The 18617-nt window shown below is 41.6% G+C and overlaps 3 protein-coding genes across 4 annotated transcripts in view; 1 reads left to right on the top strand and 2 right to left on the bottom strand.

The window, feature by feature from the left end:
* Positions 1-103: 103 nt before the first annotated feature.
* GstT1 (Glutathione S transferase T1) lies at positions 104-1436 on the top strand. Its single transcript, XM_018103617.3, has 4 exons — positions 104-451; positions 510-612; positions 678-994; positions 1055-1436. The coding sequence occupies exons 1-4, from the start codon at positions 334-336 to the stop codon at positions 1195-1197; spliced, it is 681 nt and encodes a 226-aa protein (XP_017959106.1). The 5' UTR covers positions 104-333; the 3' UTR covers positions 1198-1436.
* LOC108653243 (alpha-tocopherol transfer protein) lies at positions 1328-3264 on the bottom strand. 2 transcript variants are annotated; one of them, XM_018103602.3, is made up of 4 exons: positions 3093-3264; positions 2221-2574; positions 1757-2129; positions 1328-1683 (listed from the first exon to the last, which is right to left on the bottom strand). In XM_018103602.3, exons 2-4 carry the CDS (start codon positions 2532-2534, stop codon positions 1429-1431), a joined length of 942 nt encoding a protein of 313 aa, XP_017959091.1. In that variant the 5' UTR covers positions 2535-2574; positions 3093-3264; the 3' UTR covers positions 1328-1428. The 2 variants fall into 2 exon arrangements, with proteins under 2 accessions (XP_017959091.1, XP_089117090.1); XM_089260964.1 differs by lacking the exon at positions 3093-3264 and adding an exon at positions 2798-2991.
* A 2366-nt stretch (positions 3265-5630) lies between these two features.
* The window catches only part of Mmp2 (Matrix metalloproteinase 2), a 107474-nt gene continuing 94487 nt past the window's right edge, over positions 5631-18617 (bottom strand). The window contains exons 4-8 of the mRNA XM_018103585.3: positions 9360-9500; positions 8770-8915; positions 7123-7853; positions 6498-6639; positions 5631-6427 (exon numbers count right to left, since the gene is read on the bottom strand). Coding sequence (XP_017959074.1) covers positions 5886-6427; positions 6498-6639; positions 7123-7853; positions 8770-8915; positions 9360-9500 — 1702 coding nt within the window. The 3' untranslated portion in view covers positions 5631-5885. The remainder of the gene's footprint in view (positions 6428-6497; positions 6640-7122; positions 7854-8769; positions 8916-9359; positions 9501-18617) is intronic.

The following is an 18617-nucleotide window of genomic DNA, read 5'->3' as shown; positions in this document are numbered from 1 at the left end:
AATCTAATAACAAAATCCACTGAAGTATTAAATGTAATGCCAAACTTGTCACTTTAAATATTTGATGTGATTGATTGTTTTCCTGTGAACAAATAATTGATATAATTTACTGTGGAAAAAGATTGGATTTTGATGAAGCTATCTTGTGCATTTGAAATTCGCGCCTACTCAGTGCATCATCTAAGTGCGAGCGGGACAGCTCTATAGGTACGCGAGAGCAGTGCTGAAAAACGAATACGGGCTAAAACAGTGCTGAGCAGCAGCGAAATTTGAACTTTGCACCACAGCTGATTGACTCGGTCCCAGAGAATTCTCCTGTATTAATTTATTGAGATGGCACAGGCTCTCAAGTTGTACTACGATTTCCTGTCCCCGCCGTCGCGCGCTGTGTGGCTAGCGCTCAAATTGAGTAAAACGCAATTTGAAGCCTGCCCCGTGGCGCTGCGCAAACGTAAGTTGAAGTGCGTCAACAGCTGCGCCCGGCGAATAAAATTCGAATTTGTTTGCAGGGGAGCAGTTAACCGATGAGTACAAGAAAATCAATCGCTTCCAGAAGTTGCCCGCACTGGTGGATGGCAGCTTCCACCTATCTGAGAGCGTGGCGATGATTCGGTAAGTGTAAATACCAAAAAGCCAAAGGGGTCAGCATTAACAAGTTCCTCTCTCATTAATTCCAGTTATCTTGCGGATAAGAATCAGCTAAACCAGCAGATTTATCCAAAGGATCTGGAGACGCGTGCTCGTGTAGATGAGTATTTAATGTGGCAGTTTCAAAACGTCCATGTGCCCTGTGGCACATACTTCCTGAAGGGTTGGCTATTGCCCATAAATGGACTCGCACCCAAGCCCAAGCCGGAGGTGGTTGCCAAACTTGTAAAAGATGTTGAGACCAGTCTGGATCTCCTTGAGCGCTTCTGGATGAACGACGATTACTTGGTAGGCGACAAACTCACAGTGGCAGATTTATCGTGCTCCTCTGAGATAGAACAGCTGAGTAAGCTACCCAACAGCAGTGTTCCTTGGTATTCCTTTACTAATGCTCTGGGCTTCGCAGGACTCTGCCAGTTCCATGTGAACGAACGACAGTTCCCCAAGGTGGCCAAGTGGCTAGAGCGTGTGCGCAACGCAACCAAGCCCTACAACGATATCGCCTACGAGTTCGTTAACCAAAAGGCTAAGCAGGCAGCTAAGCTGTAAGCCGATCTAGTCCAGCTCCCTTACTTTTCCCCTACTGCCTTCTTAGTCTAATTTTTCCTCAATGTATTTAATTTATATTCTTTCTGTTAGCGTTAAGCAGATTCTGTCTGCATAGGTAATATTCATATAGTTGAACTTTATCGTTTCTATTTGAAATTTGTGCTTCAACTGATTTTTTTACAACATTAAAAATTATGTTTTTATAAATATGTACTACAATAAAAAGTATATCTAATCAATGTCCAGTTTCCGAAAGGAACCTTCGATGCCGAACAGTGTTTCCGAATTGATGGGCTGTCCACGTCGCAGCTTCTCATTCGTACCGTAGACCACATCTTCCTGGAAGAAGTCAGTGTACTCTAGCAGCTTATTCGTCCAGGTATCGACAACGTCTTGTATGTTGCCATTGGTGCCGCCATACTCAATGGGCAGATACTCCTTAGGAACGTACTTGTACAGCGAATACAGCTTGGTGTGTATATGGAACTGGGTAGGAGAAAGTGGAAATTATATAGTTATTTTTGTATATATACTCATTTCCAATGTTTTCAGAACTCACCCGTTTGCGTATCTTGTCGCTCATTAAGCTCTTGGCTATGGACATTGCCTTCTCGGCAATGGATGGCGCATTGATGAAGTGGAAGCCCTTGGGTCTATATGGCAGCGCCTTGTCGCCGAGCACAGCCAGCTTCTTGATGAGGACCGCGTCGAATTGGAACATGTGGCCGGCGGTGACCCCTTTCATGTCGATTATCTCCACAAAGCCAGATACCATTGCGTTGTCGTCCTCTCTGATTTGTATCTCGCCCAGCATGGTGTTGACCTGCATGACCTCCGCAATGGAATACTTGCTGGAGTCGTACTGGGCATAGCGTGAGATGTGAATGCGTGGACCGTCCACTTGCAGCGGCTGCGACAGTCGCAGCAGGCAGCTAAAATATAGATACACACACAAATATACAGAGAGAGAGAGAGAGAGAGAGAATATGAGAGATGATGATGACCAGCTTTCATAGCACCTACCCTGTCTTGAGTATGTTCAGCTGTTTCTCGCCCACAAACCGATTCTTGTACAATTCCGGGACAGCGCCTCGCATAGCATAGAAGTTGTCCAGCTTGAGCTTCGTCTTCTCCAGGCTGTATTTGCAGCCACGCAGAAAGGCGACCAAGAACTGTGCATCCTCGCGTGCTTTCAGGTGGGGCTGCTTTGAGATCCATGTGCGTATCGTCTCAATGTCCTCCGGTACTCGCTCGGGTACCTCGCCCAGCTCCTTTTGCGCCTTCAGAGCCAGCTCGGCACTGAGCGGGCGGATGCTCAGATTATCAAAGGACGACATGGTTTGTGGTGGGTGGGATGTATTGTTTGGACGCGGCTATCTGGTGGTACAGAACTTTGATTTATTGAAGTTCGGTTTAGGTGGGCACAGATAATAGTCAAAAGCATATTTCCGGGCGATTCGCAATTGTCATGTTTTAGTGATTAGATATGGACTAATGCTACCAGGTGCTTCAGTTTTAACGAACAAATGAAATGTCATAGATCTGACAAGCCCTTGGGCTATCACTGAACAGATTAACAGTTGAACTTGTATATAATTACAGTTACTTTTAGCTACTATCTCTAGTGCTGGGGCTGGGGTTGGGGCTTTGTCAGAGGGGCAAACGAGGTGTAGCTGGGGCGTTATCAGTGCCGCTACAGTTCGATATCTATATAGGCGCAGGCCTTGAATCGTCTTTAACTATGCGACACAAAGCTTTGTATAATTTCCACGCTTGCTCGACCTCTGCTCGCAATTGTCTCTAATTTAATATAAACAGTGATATACATATCTATTATATATTTAAGTTTATATATATTATATATACGATATGAATATATATTTTTCTCGACGTACTTTTTACCGTGTAGCTGTATGCACATATATGGGTGGCTTTACTTTTTCACGTTGTGCGACCCTATTCGAATATATAGTATATATTATATATATACAGTATATGTGTGTTTTGAACCGCTAACTACTGTCCACGTCTGTGGTCTACGCGCAACTGTCAGTCCGTTGGGCTGCGGATCGAGTTGTTGGGCTTTCGTGCTCGGTATCGGTCTCGGTCTCGAACTCGGAATCGGGACTCACTCCGATGTCGTCACGGGCTATGACGCATCATCTAATGACAATTGGAGCAGCACACAAATTCTGACAAACCAGAGACCCAAGTGCTATTGAACTGACCGATTACTGGATATTGAATACAGTTCAGCTGACAGCGTTCAACGAGAATTATGTAGAGAAGATGTAAGAGGTATTACAATGGCCATCAGAAGGTGTAGCCACTGAAGGCAAGGCTCATCTTGGATGGCTAAATTATACGGATAGTGGAGTGTTATGCACTCTAAAGAGTTAAATCATCATCTGCCTTTACACTCTTTCGGCACATATTGCCTAACTGTCACTGGCCCAATTATCAGTCTCCGCGAATATATATACATATAAATATATATATATATATATATATATATATATATATATATATATATATATATATATATATATATATATATATATATATATATATATATATATATATATTTATATATATATATATATATATATAGACATATATATATGTATAGACATATATGAATATATCTAATGCATTTTATTTATTTACCTGTCTATAACGCAAGATAAGGGCATTATCGTTAAACATGATACATCTGTTTTTTACTTAAATGTAGTCTTTTTTTGGCTTTTGCCTTTACTACATTTTTACGAAGAGCAACTAATAATTATAATTTGTTATCGCAAATAGATATTCGTACATAAAGGTATTCCATGTGCAGCTGGAATTGAACTTCAGCCATAAATTACTCGAGTTGCGGGTTACACTACGAACGGCACTACCTATAAAAAGCCCATATTTTAAACTAAAAAGGGGTAAATTTGAAATATCCGTAAACTCATGAGTCGATGTACCTACACATCTATAAATATGTATATATATATCCATATATATTTGTTAGATATTCCATTAGTGATTCAACTGTACAATCTGTGCACGTTGTTATCAACAACCTTTGATATCAAATGTTTATAGCAATTACGATATGAAACTGTCTTTCAATCGTTTATAAGCATAATTAAAAGTATACATAAGGTCGGTTAGTTGAGTAGTATACACAGTTGAGTGTGGGTTCTAGCTATAGAACTTTAAAAGCGCAGCTAAAAATAATTTTACAACAGATTTTTCTGAATCGCTGATTAATTAAATGAATTAATCTTTTAGGAAAATTTATATGGTTGATATATGATATTAATTTTCCAGACAATATCTTCCAATTCTTAAATTACAAATTGTAAGATTAGATCTAAAATGTATTGGAATTTTTTAGAAATGGTGAAAAAGCATCAACAGATATAATTATTTTTATGAAAAAACCAAAGATGTAGAGTCCATGTATTTATATATATATTTATTTATAATGAATATGCGCAGCTTAAATCTATTAAATTATTTCTTTCGAAATATTATATATATATATATATATATATATATATATATATATATATATATATATATATATATATATATATATATATATATATATATATATATATATATATATATATATATATATATATATATATATATATATATATATGTATGTATGTATACAAATGTAAAGAACTAAAGCTAACCAAATAATTATATATTTCTAGCTCGAATTGTTGCTTAAAGGTTTTCGGATCTTGAGTGTTTGTTATTTGGGATCACTGCGGAATCGCACACATGCAAAATTTTATGATAATATCACATTATTTAAATATAAATAATTAGAAGGGATTTTCGTTTGTTTAATAATCAATTTAAAAAAGGAAAAAAAAGAATAATAATATAAAAAACAAATTCTGGCAACTCATAGCTGCTAGGATTCGTGCCAATCTGTTCGGTCATATAAGGAAATACTGTACTTAATTATACAAGGCAGTGATGGGTGAAAAGGTTCGATACATTCTTAATCGGATGAACTGCGTATAAAACTAGAAACCTATCAGTTATATTATATAAAATTGGTATACTTTATAAAATAGATGAATTCGCGTAAGAAAGAAGAAAGCAATCATGCATTGGGCGCCTGGCAAGTTTTAGATATATATTACACAGTAGAATCCCGATAGTTCGAAATGGCAAGGGGATCAGTTTTTTTTTTTTTTTTATTTACACAGAAATTCAAACTATCGACAATCATCGAGAACGAGTTTCTTTCAAGGGGATCGACTATTTGTTCGATTTATCGCGTTTGTTGTTTCAGAGGGATACAAATTATCAAGTCTCAACTGTATTATAGTCAAATCTCTATAATTTGTATCCAGAAATTTGTAATGAGAAAATCGCGATAAGTCGATAATTCTCGATAATTTGAATTTCTGTATAAATCGATAGAAAAACTGATTCTCTTGCCATTGCCAGTTATCGGAACTCCACTGTATATTTATTCTTATGATTCACTGTATATATAGCTATCTAAATGCGACAGTTAAGATCGTCACAGCATTGATCCATTAGACGGCATACACGTCTGCATGCAAGTTCCATCTATGTTATGCATGTATTTACATAGACCATTGCTCGAGGTGGCTGTATTAAGGCCAAGTAGGCCGATCTTCTCATAGATCAATGCTGTGACGATCTTAACAACGCCAGGCCAAGTATGTGAATGCCAGCAGAAGAACGACAGCTAGACTATGCCCCCGTTGTCTTATGCTACTGGAGGCGGAGCTGCCGTCCGTGGTGTCGTTGGTGCCGGATACTAGGGGAGCCGTCCAGTGCTGCTCCTCGTCCACGTCGTTGGCGCTGCGCGCACACTGCATCCATTTGCGGGAGGAGAGCTTGGGGCGAGCGTGGGCTACTTTTACGAGATTGTCATTGAACTCCCAGTAGCCCAAGTTCTTAAAGAAGTAAGTCTTTCCATTCGTATACTGGAAGGCCGCATCTATATTGTAGCCCACGCCCGCCCAGAAGGACATGTCACGGGGATAGTCCAGTTCCACCTTGCCCGTGCTGTCGTCAATGCGCCAGTAGAGCGTTCCACTCGTCAAATACGTCCTATTATTGTGGCCCCATACGAAGGCGGCATCTACATGGCTGAGAGAGGGTGGTAGACCCAGGTTGGTTAAAGGCTGTGGATAGCCCGGCGCCAGGGTGACCGAATCGAAGACGTAATACTGCCGGCCTGTGGGTGGAAGTGTAAACAGTTTAATAGAGCTCGCCTTAGAGGTAGATAGAGATAGAGGTCTGTTTACCTATAAAGAACACAATTTGACGCTGTTGATTCTCATAGACGGCATCCACTTTGTTAAAGTCCTCGGGCAGTGCGGACCAATGGCGGCGCGTTTCCGTCGGATAGCCGTTATACAAGCCTTTGGCACCAATGCGCCACAGGAACTGCAGAAAACGAGAGTAAATATTAACGATAAATATAGCAGAAATAAACATTAAATAATGATTGAGCTAGTGTTGACCTCCCACACATAAACATATGCACGTATATCGATGGCCTAAAGGTGAGGATGTGGCCCATTGGAAATACTCTGTATATTTCAGAGTTTGGGAGCCTTGGGCTATTTGCTTTTACGTTTCTGTAAGCTAAGAATTGACATTGTGACCATTTCAATCCAAAAATTGTTGCACATCGGATAAACTACATTTACTTCTAATATTTAGGTGCTGCCACTCCTGTTCAGACTCGTTCTGGACTCCTCAATCGAAAAAAGACTTCGCCCAAAAGTAACCTGAACATATGTACATACATATATCTTTTTAATAGCTGTAAGGTACGCCTGATCTAATATAATATATTTTTAATGAACTAGATCATTTACCATACTAATATTTGGAGCTAACATGACATTTATATTGCTGACTTACCTGTCCTCTGAAGATGAACAACTCTCGGCGTATCATGGAGATGGCATCGTATGAGGTCATGCAGTTGTCCGGTTTGGGCTTGCGTGGCTTATGTGGCTTATTGTGTCGATGCACTGTGGGGTAGTTGTAGGGCCTGTGAGTGGGATAGGTGGGTGCTGTTCTTGTCGTCGTGTTCGTTGTCACTGGTGCCCTCGTTGTGGTTGATATTCTCGTTTGGGATTCACGATTCCGCTGCCTTTCTCGTTCCAGATATCGCTGACGTTCTCTTTCTCGCTCCTCGTGCTGTCGTTTATATACACGCTCTTCCTCTCGCTGACGCTCCCGCTCTCGTTCACGCTCACGCTCACGCTCACGTGCTCGTTCACGCTCTCGTTCACGCTCACGTTCACGCTCACGCTCACGATCACGGGAGGGGGATCGCGGATAATAGTTGGGATAATAGGTTGGATAACGATTGGGATAGTTCGGTTGCTGCTGCGGATAATAGGTGAGCGAACGCATTGTCGTCGTGGTTGTTGTGGTGCTCGTCGTGGTTCCCGGCCGATACGCACCCCAGACCTTCTGCTTGGCCCCATAGAGCTCCTGTATACCAATGCGATCATCGTCGGGCAATTTTCCATCGACCTCATTGTTCTGATACCAGGGGAACATGACCGCATTCGAGTCCGAGGAGTGGCCCAGCCCCAGCGAGTGGCCCAGTTCATGCAGCGCCACATTCAGAAAGTTGGTGCCTGTAAAATGCGACAACAAGCGATTGGTTAATGGCATCCAGCGGCCAAGGAAAAAAAAAAAAACATAAAAAGAATAAGAAATGGGGAGACAAGAACGCGTCGTCGCCTTGACGACTTTGTAAGTGGCATAAAAATGGCGTCGTTGCAACATATACAATGAAGAGCACACGCTGCTTCCACATGTACTCGACTGCAAGATACTCTGCAGTTTGAGCGAAAAGTGTTGTGAGCACTATGGAAGATGGACCACTTCTGCTAGGCAGAAAGATTGTTACTGCTTTCCTTTTCTTAATATTTTATGATTTCGAATCAATATCTACATTAATGTGAGAAATGATTTTTTTAGTGAAAATTTAGTTGGACTTATCAGAAAAGTGAATGCTTGGACAGCCTGATATGCCACGTGTCTGCACTTTGAAATTACTGCGTATTTAAGGATTGGTCGTTGTTGCATTTGGCCAACGTCACGCGTCATGCTGACAGTTTTTTATTGACATTAAAAACCATTAAAATTGTCGACATTGGATTCTGGTTTCGGAGCGGGCTCTCGCCCGGGCTTCGTTCGGCTGCGGGTTATACGGTTCTTTGGATCTGCCGTTAGGGGCGAAATTTATGGCGCTAAATTACAAAACGCATGCAGGCAGTCGGCGCCAACGTTTATTGATTTTGCCACTTGCAACAAGGCGGTACCGTTGCGGCTTAGTCGCCTGCAACTCGGCCGCAGGCTTTTAGCCACAATCCGACCGCAACAACAGCCGCTGCGTCCACAGCTGCTGCTGCTCCTGCTGCTGCCGTGGCTGCTGCTCCTGATTATTATTATTGTGTGTTATTATCTAATGTTATTAATTTATGCGTTGCATTCGCTGACTAGATTATCTGCTGACCGCAGCGACAGCAGCTGCTGGTCTCCACTTACCACGACTGTCATCACTGCTGGCGTCGAACTCCCAGGTCTCCTCGGCATCGAAGTGCGCATCGCCGCCGCGCCCGACGCCTGGATAGAAGGCGTGCGCCAGCACCTGGCCGGGTCCATCGAACTTGTAGCCATCGCCATGATCGCGCCTGCAGGGAGTGAGTAGAAGAAGAAAAAGAGTTAGTCAGCCAGAGCCCTGATTAGTCAATTCAATGGCATTGAAGTTACGAGCTTGCAAAATAAAGCTTATCTAGGAAAAAAGCGACACAACAGCTGCAACATAAACTCTTTGATTTGAAATTGGTATCCAGCATGCAGCCAAATCTCCTTCACTTCTGCCTGCTGCTGTCGTCATCCTCTTCGTTGTCGTCATCATCATCATTGGTTTCATGGTTTAATACTTGGCTTATTTATCGTTGCCTGGTTTTAAGTACAGTTTTATGGGCTGCCCATCTTTATGGCACTAAAGAATGCTTTCTTTTATGGTCTGCATGAGGTGGCTGAGCAAACAACCTTCACCCACCCATCCATTAGCTCACCCACTCTCCACTCTCCACTCTCTACTCCCACTTTCCACATTTCCACATACGCACCGTGCAAAGAGAACCTGTATATCCGCCTGATCGCTGTACACTTCACGGAATGTCAGCTTCGAATTGGACTCCCATACGCGCAGCGCCCGAGAAACCATCGTTCGAATTTTGTCCGCGTCCGGCATCGATTGATTCACCAAACTGAAAGGGAAATACAGGAAAAACAGGAATTCGTTACATTTGTATGCAAGTAAAGATTTAAGCAGAAATACATACATATGCACGTATTTTATATGAATATAGTGAGGAATTTAAAATATTTTGCAGTGATTTCTTCAGGGTTAAAATCGAATCATCTGAAATGTCCCTTGAGTCAGCAGAGCTGACAATGCACATACACTACTCAGTGCACTTTCATTGGAGTGGTCAAGTAAAACAAGAATGAAATCTAAAAATTTAAATATTCCCTAAAAACTGTCGCATACTCCAAAGCATTTAGTTTTGGCTCGACTGGCAGCGCTCATGCTTCAAAGCAGACATCCACACAGAGTCCCTTCTTATGCATAGTTAAGCACACAGGCTACACCCACACACTCACACGCACACACACACACACGCACACACACACACACACACTCTCTCTCTCTCTCACTCTCACTCTCTCTCTCTCTCTTTCTCTCTCTAAGCGAACCTACTTTACACATTGTTTGCTGACAATTTGGCCTACAACTTTGTCTCAACGTGGTCATGTTGCAAAAGATACAAACCGCTAATATGGGGGTACGACAAACACACACAGAGAGACACTCTCTACACACACAACTCACCTACCCCTACATGCACATAACTTTCACTTTGTGATGCAAAAATATCTTTTGTTCGGTCGCATATACAAGGTTCGTTCAAGTGAATCGCTGGGGCGGTTGTCTGCTGCTGGGCGTGGCACTTTCATTTAGTTTACTATTTTTTGGATAAATTCTGTGCCGCAAAGTCGGCCGCAAATTTACCTGAACCGGGCACAGGCCAGTGCACACCGAGCAACTCTTCACTTACGACTTTGACTCGATTTTCCCGCTTCGGCAGGAGGCGGAAAGTTTGCAGCTAGCCCACACCATCCGGTCATGCCATGCCCACCACCCCCCCTCCCACTAGACAGTGTTGGTCTCTATATAGGCACCATGTTTTCCACATTTTATGCAAATTAGTTATGTTTCTTTTATGCCATTGCAGCCCGGGCGTTGCCGTCTGTTGCTCTTGACTAAAGCAAAAAGTTTTCGCCCCTCTTTTGTTATTTCGTCTCTTTTTTTTGTTCTTTTCCGAATACCCTGCATCGCAGACGAAATGGGCAGGAAAATAGGTATAATTAAGCGTAAAGATGCTTTTAACCGCATATGATTCTTCGATATAATTCTTTCGATTAGAGAGTATGAGACTTGAAAATGTTAAGGTTGTCATCCAAATCAGGGTATAATTGTTTTTGTGAAAAAGTATGTAACAAGCAGAAGAAAGCATCGCAGACCCTATAAGGTATATATATATTTTTGGTCAGGGCGACGAACTGTACGAACGATATAGTCCTGTTCGTCCGCTTGAACGCCTAGATCTCAGAAGTTATTCGAGCTAGGGAGCTGAAATTTGGCATGCAAACTTGTGTATATGAATACAAACATTTTGTACCTTACAGATTTTGGATAACACGCCCCATTCGCCCCCAATTTACAAAAAACGTATTTCAAGTACTAGAGACTGCGGACCATGATATGATCACGCTCTGAAAGTTTCATGAAGATAGTCCTACTAAAAGAGAAATTATTCAACTAATAAATTATCATAATACTGCACACACTGTAGCACAGTCCAAGCGCAGTCACTGCTTACTGCGCAGTTAGAAGATCGCATGGTTATGCCTGCGTGTGGATACATGTATGTATGTATGCATGTATTTATGCATAAAATAATTGCAGCTTGATTAGATTAGCTAGGAGGCTAGACCTTCGCCTTCTAACTGGTTTTCTATGATTTTATATGTTTGATTATAATTATTATAATTTTATCTTAATTCTTTTGAAAATTATTTCCATCACATCTTATGCCAAAAATGTATTTTTACAGAGGTTAACTATTGCTGAGCTACATTATTTTTGTATTTTACTTAGAGTAGTGCTTCATTCTGTAGAGCTTTAAACACTGGCGTGAGGATTTTAATAAGATTAAATAATCGAAATAAAAATGTAATCAAATTGTATTTTAACTAGAAGTAGATCAATCTGCGATCTGATAACGAGTATAAGCTATTTCAAGGGTATCTTGATAACATCAGTCGAACTTGGCTTTAGCACACTTCCCAGCTCACTTCGTGTTCGTATATGTGTGTGTGTGTGTGGGGCGTGTGGCTTGCACAAGGTCCCTCGGCCTGAGCTAGCAGAAATTTCGCCTGGGCTGCTTCGTTGTCCTCTGTCCTCTGTTTCTTAATTTCACATCTCTTTTTTAACTTTCTTTTTTCTATTTATATTTCCCTGCAGCGTTTAGTTGGCTTTTAGTGTTGGCTTTTGTGTTGGCCAACTAGTCGTAGTTTCTTATTTGCAGCATGGCGTGCGTGTGCGTGCTTGTGGCCATTTAAGTGGTTCAGCTTAGGTTCAGAATGCTGCTGCTGCTGCTCGTACTGCTGCGGATGCCCCTGCTACTGCTGCTGTCCACATTTTCCAATCAAATTGTGCGTAACGCTTGCCCATATGACACGTTGCTAGGCCAAGGCATCGCCTTCGCATCTGCATCTGCGTTTGCAGCTGCATTTGCATCTGAATTTGCATTTGCCTCTGCATTGGAATCTGATTCGGAATCTGGGCCTTTTACTGACTGCAACATCATTAGCCACACGTACGTTGGATTGGCATGGCCTCACAGGCTGAGTAGGTCTGACTCTCGTGTTCTCTTTGCTGTGTCCTGTCCGTGTCCAGTTCGTGTCGCAGTTCATTTCCATTGGGTTACGACTTTGACTGTGATTCCGAGCGCTTTGCCCAAAACGTGCCCAATTGCAACGCCATTTGTTTGCTTAGTTGTTGATCCGGTTGTCCAGGCAGCGGACAACTAGCAGGCGGCTGGCAGCAGGAGCAGTTGCTGAGCCTTCTCCTGCCTGCTGTTCACGCGACTCGTTTACTATTTGCTCAGCGTTTGCTGTTGCTTTGCAATGGCAAATTAACTGCACTACGTACAATTGCCTCAAGTCCCCTTCCCAGACTGGCCGCCTCCTGCTCTCTCTCTCTTCCGCTCTCTTTTCCTGCACTGAGTTGTCCCTTTGTCGTGCTAATTTCGTTGCTGCTGCTCTTGGATTTAAATGCGAGCCACTGCACTGCGTCCTGTCACGTAGCCATTTCCAGCTGCAACCAGAGGAGTCGCAGTCGGAGCAGCAGCAACAGTAGTCTCGGTTTGACCTTTGTTTGTCTTTGCCATGTCACTTTGTGTGCCGAGCATTTAACTGCCACCCCAGGGGCGAGCGGGTGGGGCGGCGAGTCGAGGACCTGCCAATGCAGACTACCTTTGGACTCCAGCAGCTGTTCCTGCTGTTGGCAAACGTGTGCTTTGGCCAATTTGTTGCCTTACACGTAAAACAAACTGAACAATTAGCCAAATGGCTGCGCGAGTTCATTCGCTTCACTTCATGTAGGCTGTGGCCAGGTGAGGCAAGTCGAGGCAGGGCGAGGCAAGGCAGACCTTCTGCCATTTCAGTGGGCCATCTGGCGGAGCGCGGTGCCCTGCATACGGACTAAGCTGCCAGGGGCCATTCGTGGTTAGCCGTTCGTTAAAAAATACCCACAACATTTCAATGTGAAATACCTTTTGAGCAAGCTTATCTCTCATGAAGTATTGGCATGAGTTTCGATTTTTCAATGTATGTGAGTGCGGGTCCTTGGGGAAACTCGTTGAAACAAAAATGCTGAAATTTGATGGCGAAGCTGTGAAAAAGATCAAGGAGTCCCATACATCCGCTGTACTCACATAGCTGCTTTCATAATTATTGAGTAAAATATTGAAAGCATTTATAGTGTTGAACTTATAATATAAAAACAATCGTATCTGCAAATCGACTCAGCAAATTGCTGTATATCCATCTCTATATAAGCCATCGATACTCGAATCGGTTTTCCCACAACTGCTCAGGTAATTGTTATAGGGCAATCATTTAAGAAATATATTATTGTAAGTATTAAGATGGTATATTATATATATTTTGAAACGCGCTCCCATACAAATCGACTTAACCAACATTTATGCGGGAATGAAGGCGATAGAATATATTTAATTATATATAAGCTATTGATACTCGAAATTGACAGTAATTAAGTACATTGGCTTACACACAATTGCTCTTGTAATTATCGCACTAATTAAAATCATCATTGAGGTTAATATAAATATTTCTCATGTCGAAATCGAAAGAGTATATTCAATTCTATTTGAGCCCGTGATACTTGAAGCAGACAGTAATGCGGTACATCGTTCTGTCACTTGCAAAGTTTAAGAACAAGCTGCGACATAAAGTGCACATCATGTAATACCTTTTATATCTGCGACTTGCGAAGGCAACATTTAATGGCGCTTGTGGTGAGCCGTAATCCAGTTTTTATTTAAGCGTTAAGCGAAACGCTTTTGGCTTCTCGAAAAAATCTGCTCAGCTTACACTTTTATATGTATGTAAGTACATATATGTGTATGTATGTATGTAAGAGGCGCATTAAGCACTTTGCCAACTCATTGAATGTCTGATAAGTTCGTGGAATTGAGTTTTAAGAAGGCAACATACGATATCTACCAAAAACGAAAAACTCTTAATAAAAATTATATAATTTACACGCACACACGCTTACACATATACACACACGCATGCCTGACTTATATATTTATGGCTGGCCATACAGTGTCTTCAAAAAGTTTGCAAGACGAAAAATGGCGTTGCTTCCCAGTTTCAACTTTTTGTGTTCTTTCTTTTCGCTTCATTTTTTTCTTCCTCTTTTTTATCTACGGATTTTTGGGGCCGTAACTGAGCCGGATTCGACGTTTTTAATTTGTGCGAAATTAAGCAAAAAATAAACTCATTTTGTTAGTTCGCTACGCTCTTGGGCAAACATTGCCGAAAACTTTTTCGATAGCTGTCTGACAACAAAACCAAAAACCCAGCGAAACTTTTCACGGAAGTTTATAGGGTAGAAAAAAGGCAAGAAGGAAGCCAGCTCTCCGGCGAAAATGTGCACAAAATTGTCTCCGCTATGCGGAGAAAAATCTATGCGATTCAGGAAAAATTGCAAAATGCGCCACCGCCAACGCCAACGCCAACGCCAGCGTTGTCTACGCTTGCAGTCGGCGGCTAGAGGCATTTTCTATTACGCCATTTTACGATACCCTGCAGGTGCTAATCAATAGCATAGGGTATATGCTGGGGCCCAATGTAAGCTGAGTTGTATTTCTTTCTCTTTTAATGTCAAGTGTGATGCTTGCTTAAATTTTAATTGCGTAGAAAAATTAAATGTGATTAAAAAATTAAAATCAAAACAATACCCAGCAAAAATCACTTGTAATTAACATACATTTAAATAAAAATTATGAAATTCGGGGATTTATTCATTTATGTTTGCATTCGGGCTATTTACGTGGTACTTCACGGTCGGTTCTACCGAGCTAACTTCGCACTGTGACTTGACTTTTGCCTCAGACTGATGTAGAGAGTATAAGAGAGAGAGAGAGAGAGAGAGAGAGAGAGAGAGAGAGAGAGAGAGAGAGAGAGAGAGAGAGAGAGAGAGAGAGAGAGAGAGAGAGAGAGAGAGGGAGGGAAGGAGAGAGAGAGAAATCATGCAAAGCTGCCAACGGTGATTTAGTTGTTAGCCGTCGGGCAAACATTTCATGGCTCAATGTGCTCAATTCAATCAATTGGCAACGAAGGGCGAACAAATCACTACCAGACAGGCAGCAGCAGTAGGTCCACACACAAACACACACACACACTCGCAGTTCGCAGATTGTACCTGCAATTTTAATCAAAATATTGCGCGCGTATATGTGCGAATACTTTGTGACATGACTGTGATAGGCTGTCACAGATTGGGGTAATGCTGACATCCCGGCAAGTGAGGAGTGACAGCCGATGGCTTTTCCTTTTTGGCAACGGGGTCAGAGCTTGCCCAGCGCGGCCCATCAGTTCTTTCTGCTTCAGATATTGCAGCATTGAAAATAAATTGAAAATTAAAATATCGTCTCTTGAGAAATATGTGAAATTAATTAACTTTAAAAGATTTAGAGAACATATCCATCTCGTTTTTCGTCTCCATTTGTCTCTCTCTCTCTCTATATTTTTTTCTCTATTTCAATCATTCTCACTTAATAGATATAAATATATAGTATTGTAAGAATATGGAGGAAGTTTACTCCCATTGCTCCAGGCAATAGTTAAATTGAAATAGTTTCGCGAGTTATTTGCATCATGGGCTCACACTAATCGTGTTTCAGTTTGAATGATTAATTGCTTTATTAATTGGATGATTTCAAATTGAAGGAAGAATTGCAGGAGTTGAGGGGAGGGATTTTTATAGAAGCTTTGACCAATTTCCAGTTGCTATCAACTGCTCAAAGCTTATGCATATGCTTCGTGCACACATTTATAATTGTCAGCGTATTTGCCTTGACCCTTTAAGGTCCTTAAACAACAATTTATTGCAGGTGAAGCCACCTGGGCGCAGAGCACATAATTCTTGGCTCCCAACTGTCCTGGCCTGGCAAACTATACAGATAATTACGCTTGAGCTTTCGGGCCGGCCTATTAAATATTTAGAGAGAGGTGTTGTTCCAGCACGAGCGAAAAAGGGTTAGAACATAAAGTCAATAAATTGCTGTTAAAAATTGTTTGCACGCAGCAAAAGCCGGGCTAAGTCTTCAAATAATGGGCCAGAGATCAGTACATACATATATGTGCATATGTGTGTGAATGTGTGTGTGTGTGTGTGTGTGTGTGTGTGTGTTCTGGGACCCAAAAAGCCAAAAGCCGAATCCTGCAAGCCACAAAAACCCAAACACAAACATAAAGCAAATTTGCTTAGCTGCTGTCTCATGGCAAATTTAATTAATAAATAATCACAATGTAACCACTAGAGTAATAGGCAGCAGCAGAGAAAAAATGTATAAAATATAAGAGAATGAAAATTGTCATTAGTGCAAGACGAAATTGACACAGACACACACTCACATTCACATTCACAGTCAAACTCACACTCACACTCACACTCACACTCACACTCACACTCACACTCACACTAACACTCACACTCACACTCACACTCACACTCTTATAGATGTGTTGGCGGTGGCAGCTGGCGACAAGTCTCAAGTGTTTAAAATTGCAAATGTTATTTTCAAATGCGTTGGGAGCAAAACCTCTCAAAAGGTAAATATTTGCCACAGGACTTTCTCTCGCCCTCTCTCTCTCTCTCTCTCTCTCTCTTTCTCTCTCTCTCTAGCTCCCTGTCTCGCTTTCGTCTCACTCAACGCGCCTAGAAGCATGCTACGTCTTCGACTTGAGTGCTTGCCCCGAGGCTAGATACACACACAAGCATACACACACACTTATGCTGCTGGCATCTAGCCATGTGCTCATAAATTTATTACCAAAAATGATTTTTGCCATTAAGCATTATTAAATTGGCATTTCAAAATTTTATTATGCATACGCAGCTTGACTTTTGTCCTAAGGCTACGGCAGCCATTTGGGGCATCTTGGCTGTGGGCAACGTCTTGGCTCCCACATAAGAGAGCGCATCTCCATTATACATTATTTTGATTGCAAATTGCCAGCGTATATGTGCAGGGATAGCCAGGGCTCGGATGATATCAAATTGTGCTAGATGGGTTTTAAATCAAAAATGAAAAAACATAATTCCAAAGAGCGTTTGAATTTGAGCAAAAGAAATCCTTGGCCTTCAAGAGTAATTGCCTGAAGAAACCTGGAACGACCCGTCAAGCATAAACAGATTTCATAGCACCCATGCATATTCCATTAAATGTAACTAACATTATGGAACTCTAATGTGTTACTTCGTTTAAAATTTAGATCCTTACAATAAGTTAAAAGGCAACGACAGACGGCTAAGTAGGAGATGGATAAACAGAGGTAAGGTGAGGACTTTAAAGAGATAAAGTGTAAAGAAAAGGAGAGAGATATAGTGAGAGAGGGGTGTTATGATTACGCAGCTCAATCTCTGTAGATTTGAGTCGTAATAATATTAATCAATTTCTATTTCATTTCGATAGTGCGGGGCAAATTAATGCATAATTTATTAATTGGAATCAACTAACTATTGTACATAGTATAGTATGAACTTTTTCTGTGCAACTATCCCGACTCGCAATTTAAATAAAATATTGTGAAAGTAGTTTCCATTTCGTTTGCTAATGGTCAATTGGTTTAGCTTTGTGGATATTCTATCCTGCTATCGCTCACTCAAGGAGGTTGTGATGGATACCGAATCGAAATAACATCACACCCAGGTTGAGTGAGTCAAAGCAAGACAAAATTCTTAGTTTTCTTGTTGTTTTTTGTTTTTTTTATTTTTTATTTTATTTTGTCACTTTTGCACTTTTTTGTAACTTTAACACTTCATTTGCATAAAGTTTGACGCATCACACACACACGCGCACCAGCAGCCACACCCACACCCACACACACACATACACGCACACATTGAGGTCTGCCTGGAATTCTTAGTCGAGTCCCTGAAGGAGTTGGGCTGAGTGGCAAAAAGGAGGCGGGCCGAAGTTACGCGTGACTTTTTGGCAAACAAATTGCATGTTTTATACATTTTGATTTGTAACTCCTGGCACTTGGCAGTGCCACGCCCCGCCTGCTTGCCCGCCTCCCGGTCCCACTTGGTCCAGCTGACGCCGGGCTCTTAATTGAGTGGCAGGTACATGTTTTATTTATAAGTCGAATGGCAGCAGAAAAAAGGAAACCAGATAACAGTCGTAAAAAAGGGACGCTTAAATTAAAAATCCTCACTAATTTGACACTTGATTGAATTGAAAGTTCTCAAAGATTCAGACCCGGGTAGTTTGCTCTCGATTTAAAGAGTTCGCTCAGTAAGTTCCTGCAATTGCAAGCATTAAATGAAGTCATATTGAAGTCAATAAAGTATTAATCTATCCGCACTTGTTTCGGTCGAATCGTATATGGGGGAGTCAATACATTGGCAGGAGATCTAATTTAGTTAGCAGCTTGTAGGAAGTGAGCAGTATTAGCTTACAGTCTGGCAAGGAACTATCGAAGAGAGCCTATATCAC

Source organism: Drosophila navojoa, chromosome 5 (assembly GCF_054131105.1).
Source record: "Drosophila navojoa isolate 15081-1374.11 chromosome 5, UAZ_NAV_1.0, whole genome shotgun sequence".
Taxonomy (NCBI): domain Eukaryota; kingdom Metazoa; phylum Arthropoda; class Insecta; order Diptera; family Drosophilidae; genus Drosophila; species Drosophila navojoa.
The sequence above is the reverse complement of the archived record's forward strand: the minus strand, read 5'-3'. Positions and strand labels throughout refer to the sequence as shown.

Excerpts from the sequence above, each read along its gene's own strand:
- GstT1 (XM_018103617.3), top strand. The coding sequence starts at position 334 with ATGGCACAGGCTCTCAAGTTGTACTACGATTTCCTGTCCCCGCCGTCG. Across the intron at positions 452-509 it reads CCCCGTGGCGCTGCGCAAAC|GGGAGCAGTTAACCGATGAG; the intron begins GTAAGTTGAAGT and ends ATTTGTTTGCAG. Across the intron at positions 613-677 it reads GAGAGCGTGGCGATGATTCG|TTATCTTGCGGATAAGAATC; the intron begins GTAAGTGTAAAT and ends CATTAATTCCAG.
- LOC108653243 (XM_018103602.3), bottom strand. The coding sequence starts at position 2,534 with ATGTCGTCCTTTGATAATCTGAGCATCCGCCCGCTCAGTGCCGAGCTG. Across the intron at positions 2,130-2,220 it reads CTGAACATACTCAAGACAGG|CTGCCTGCTGCGACTGTCGC; the intron begins GTAGGTGCTATG and ends TCTATATTTTAG. Across the intron at positions 1,684-1,756 it reads GCGACAAGATACGCAAACGG|TTCCATATACACACCAAGCT; the intron begins GTGAGTTCTGAA and ends TCTCCTACCCAG.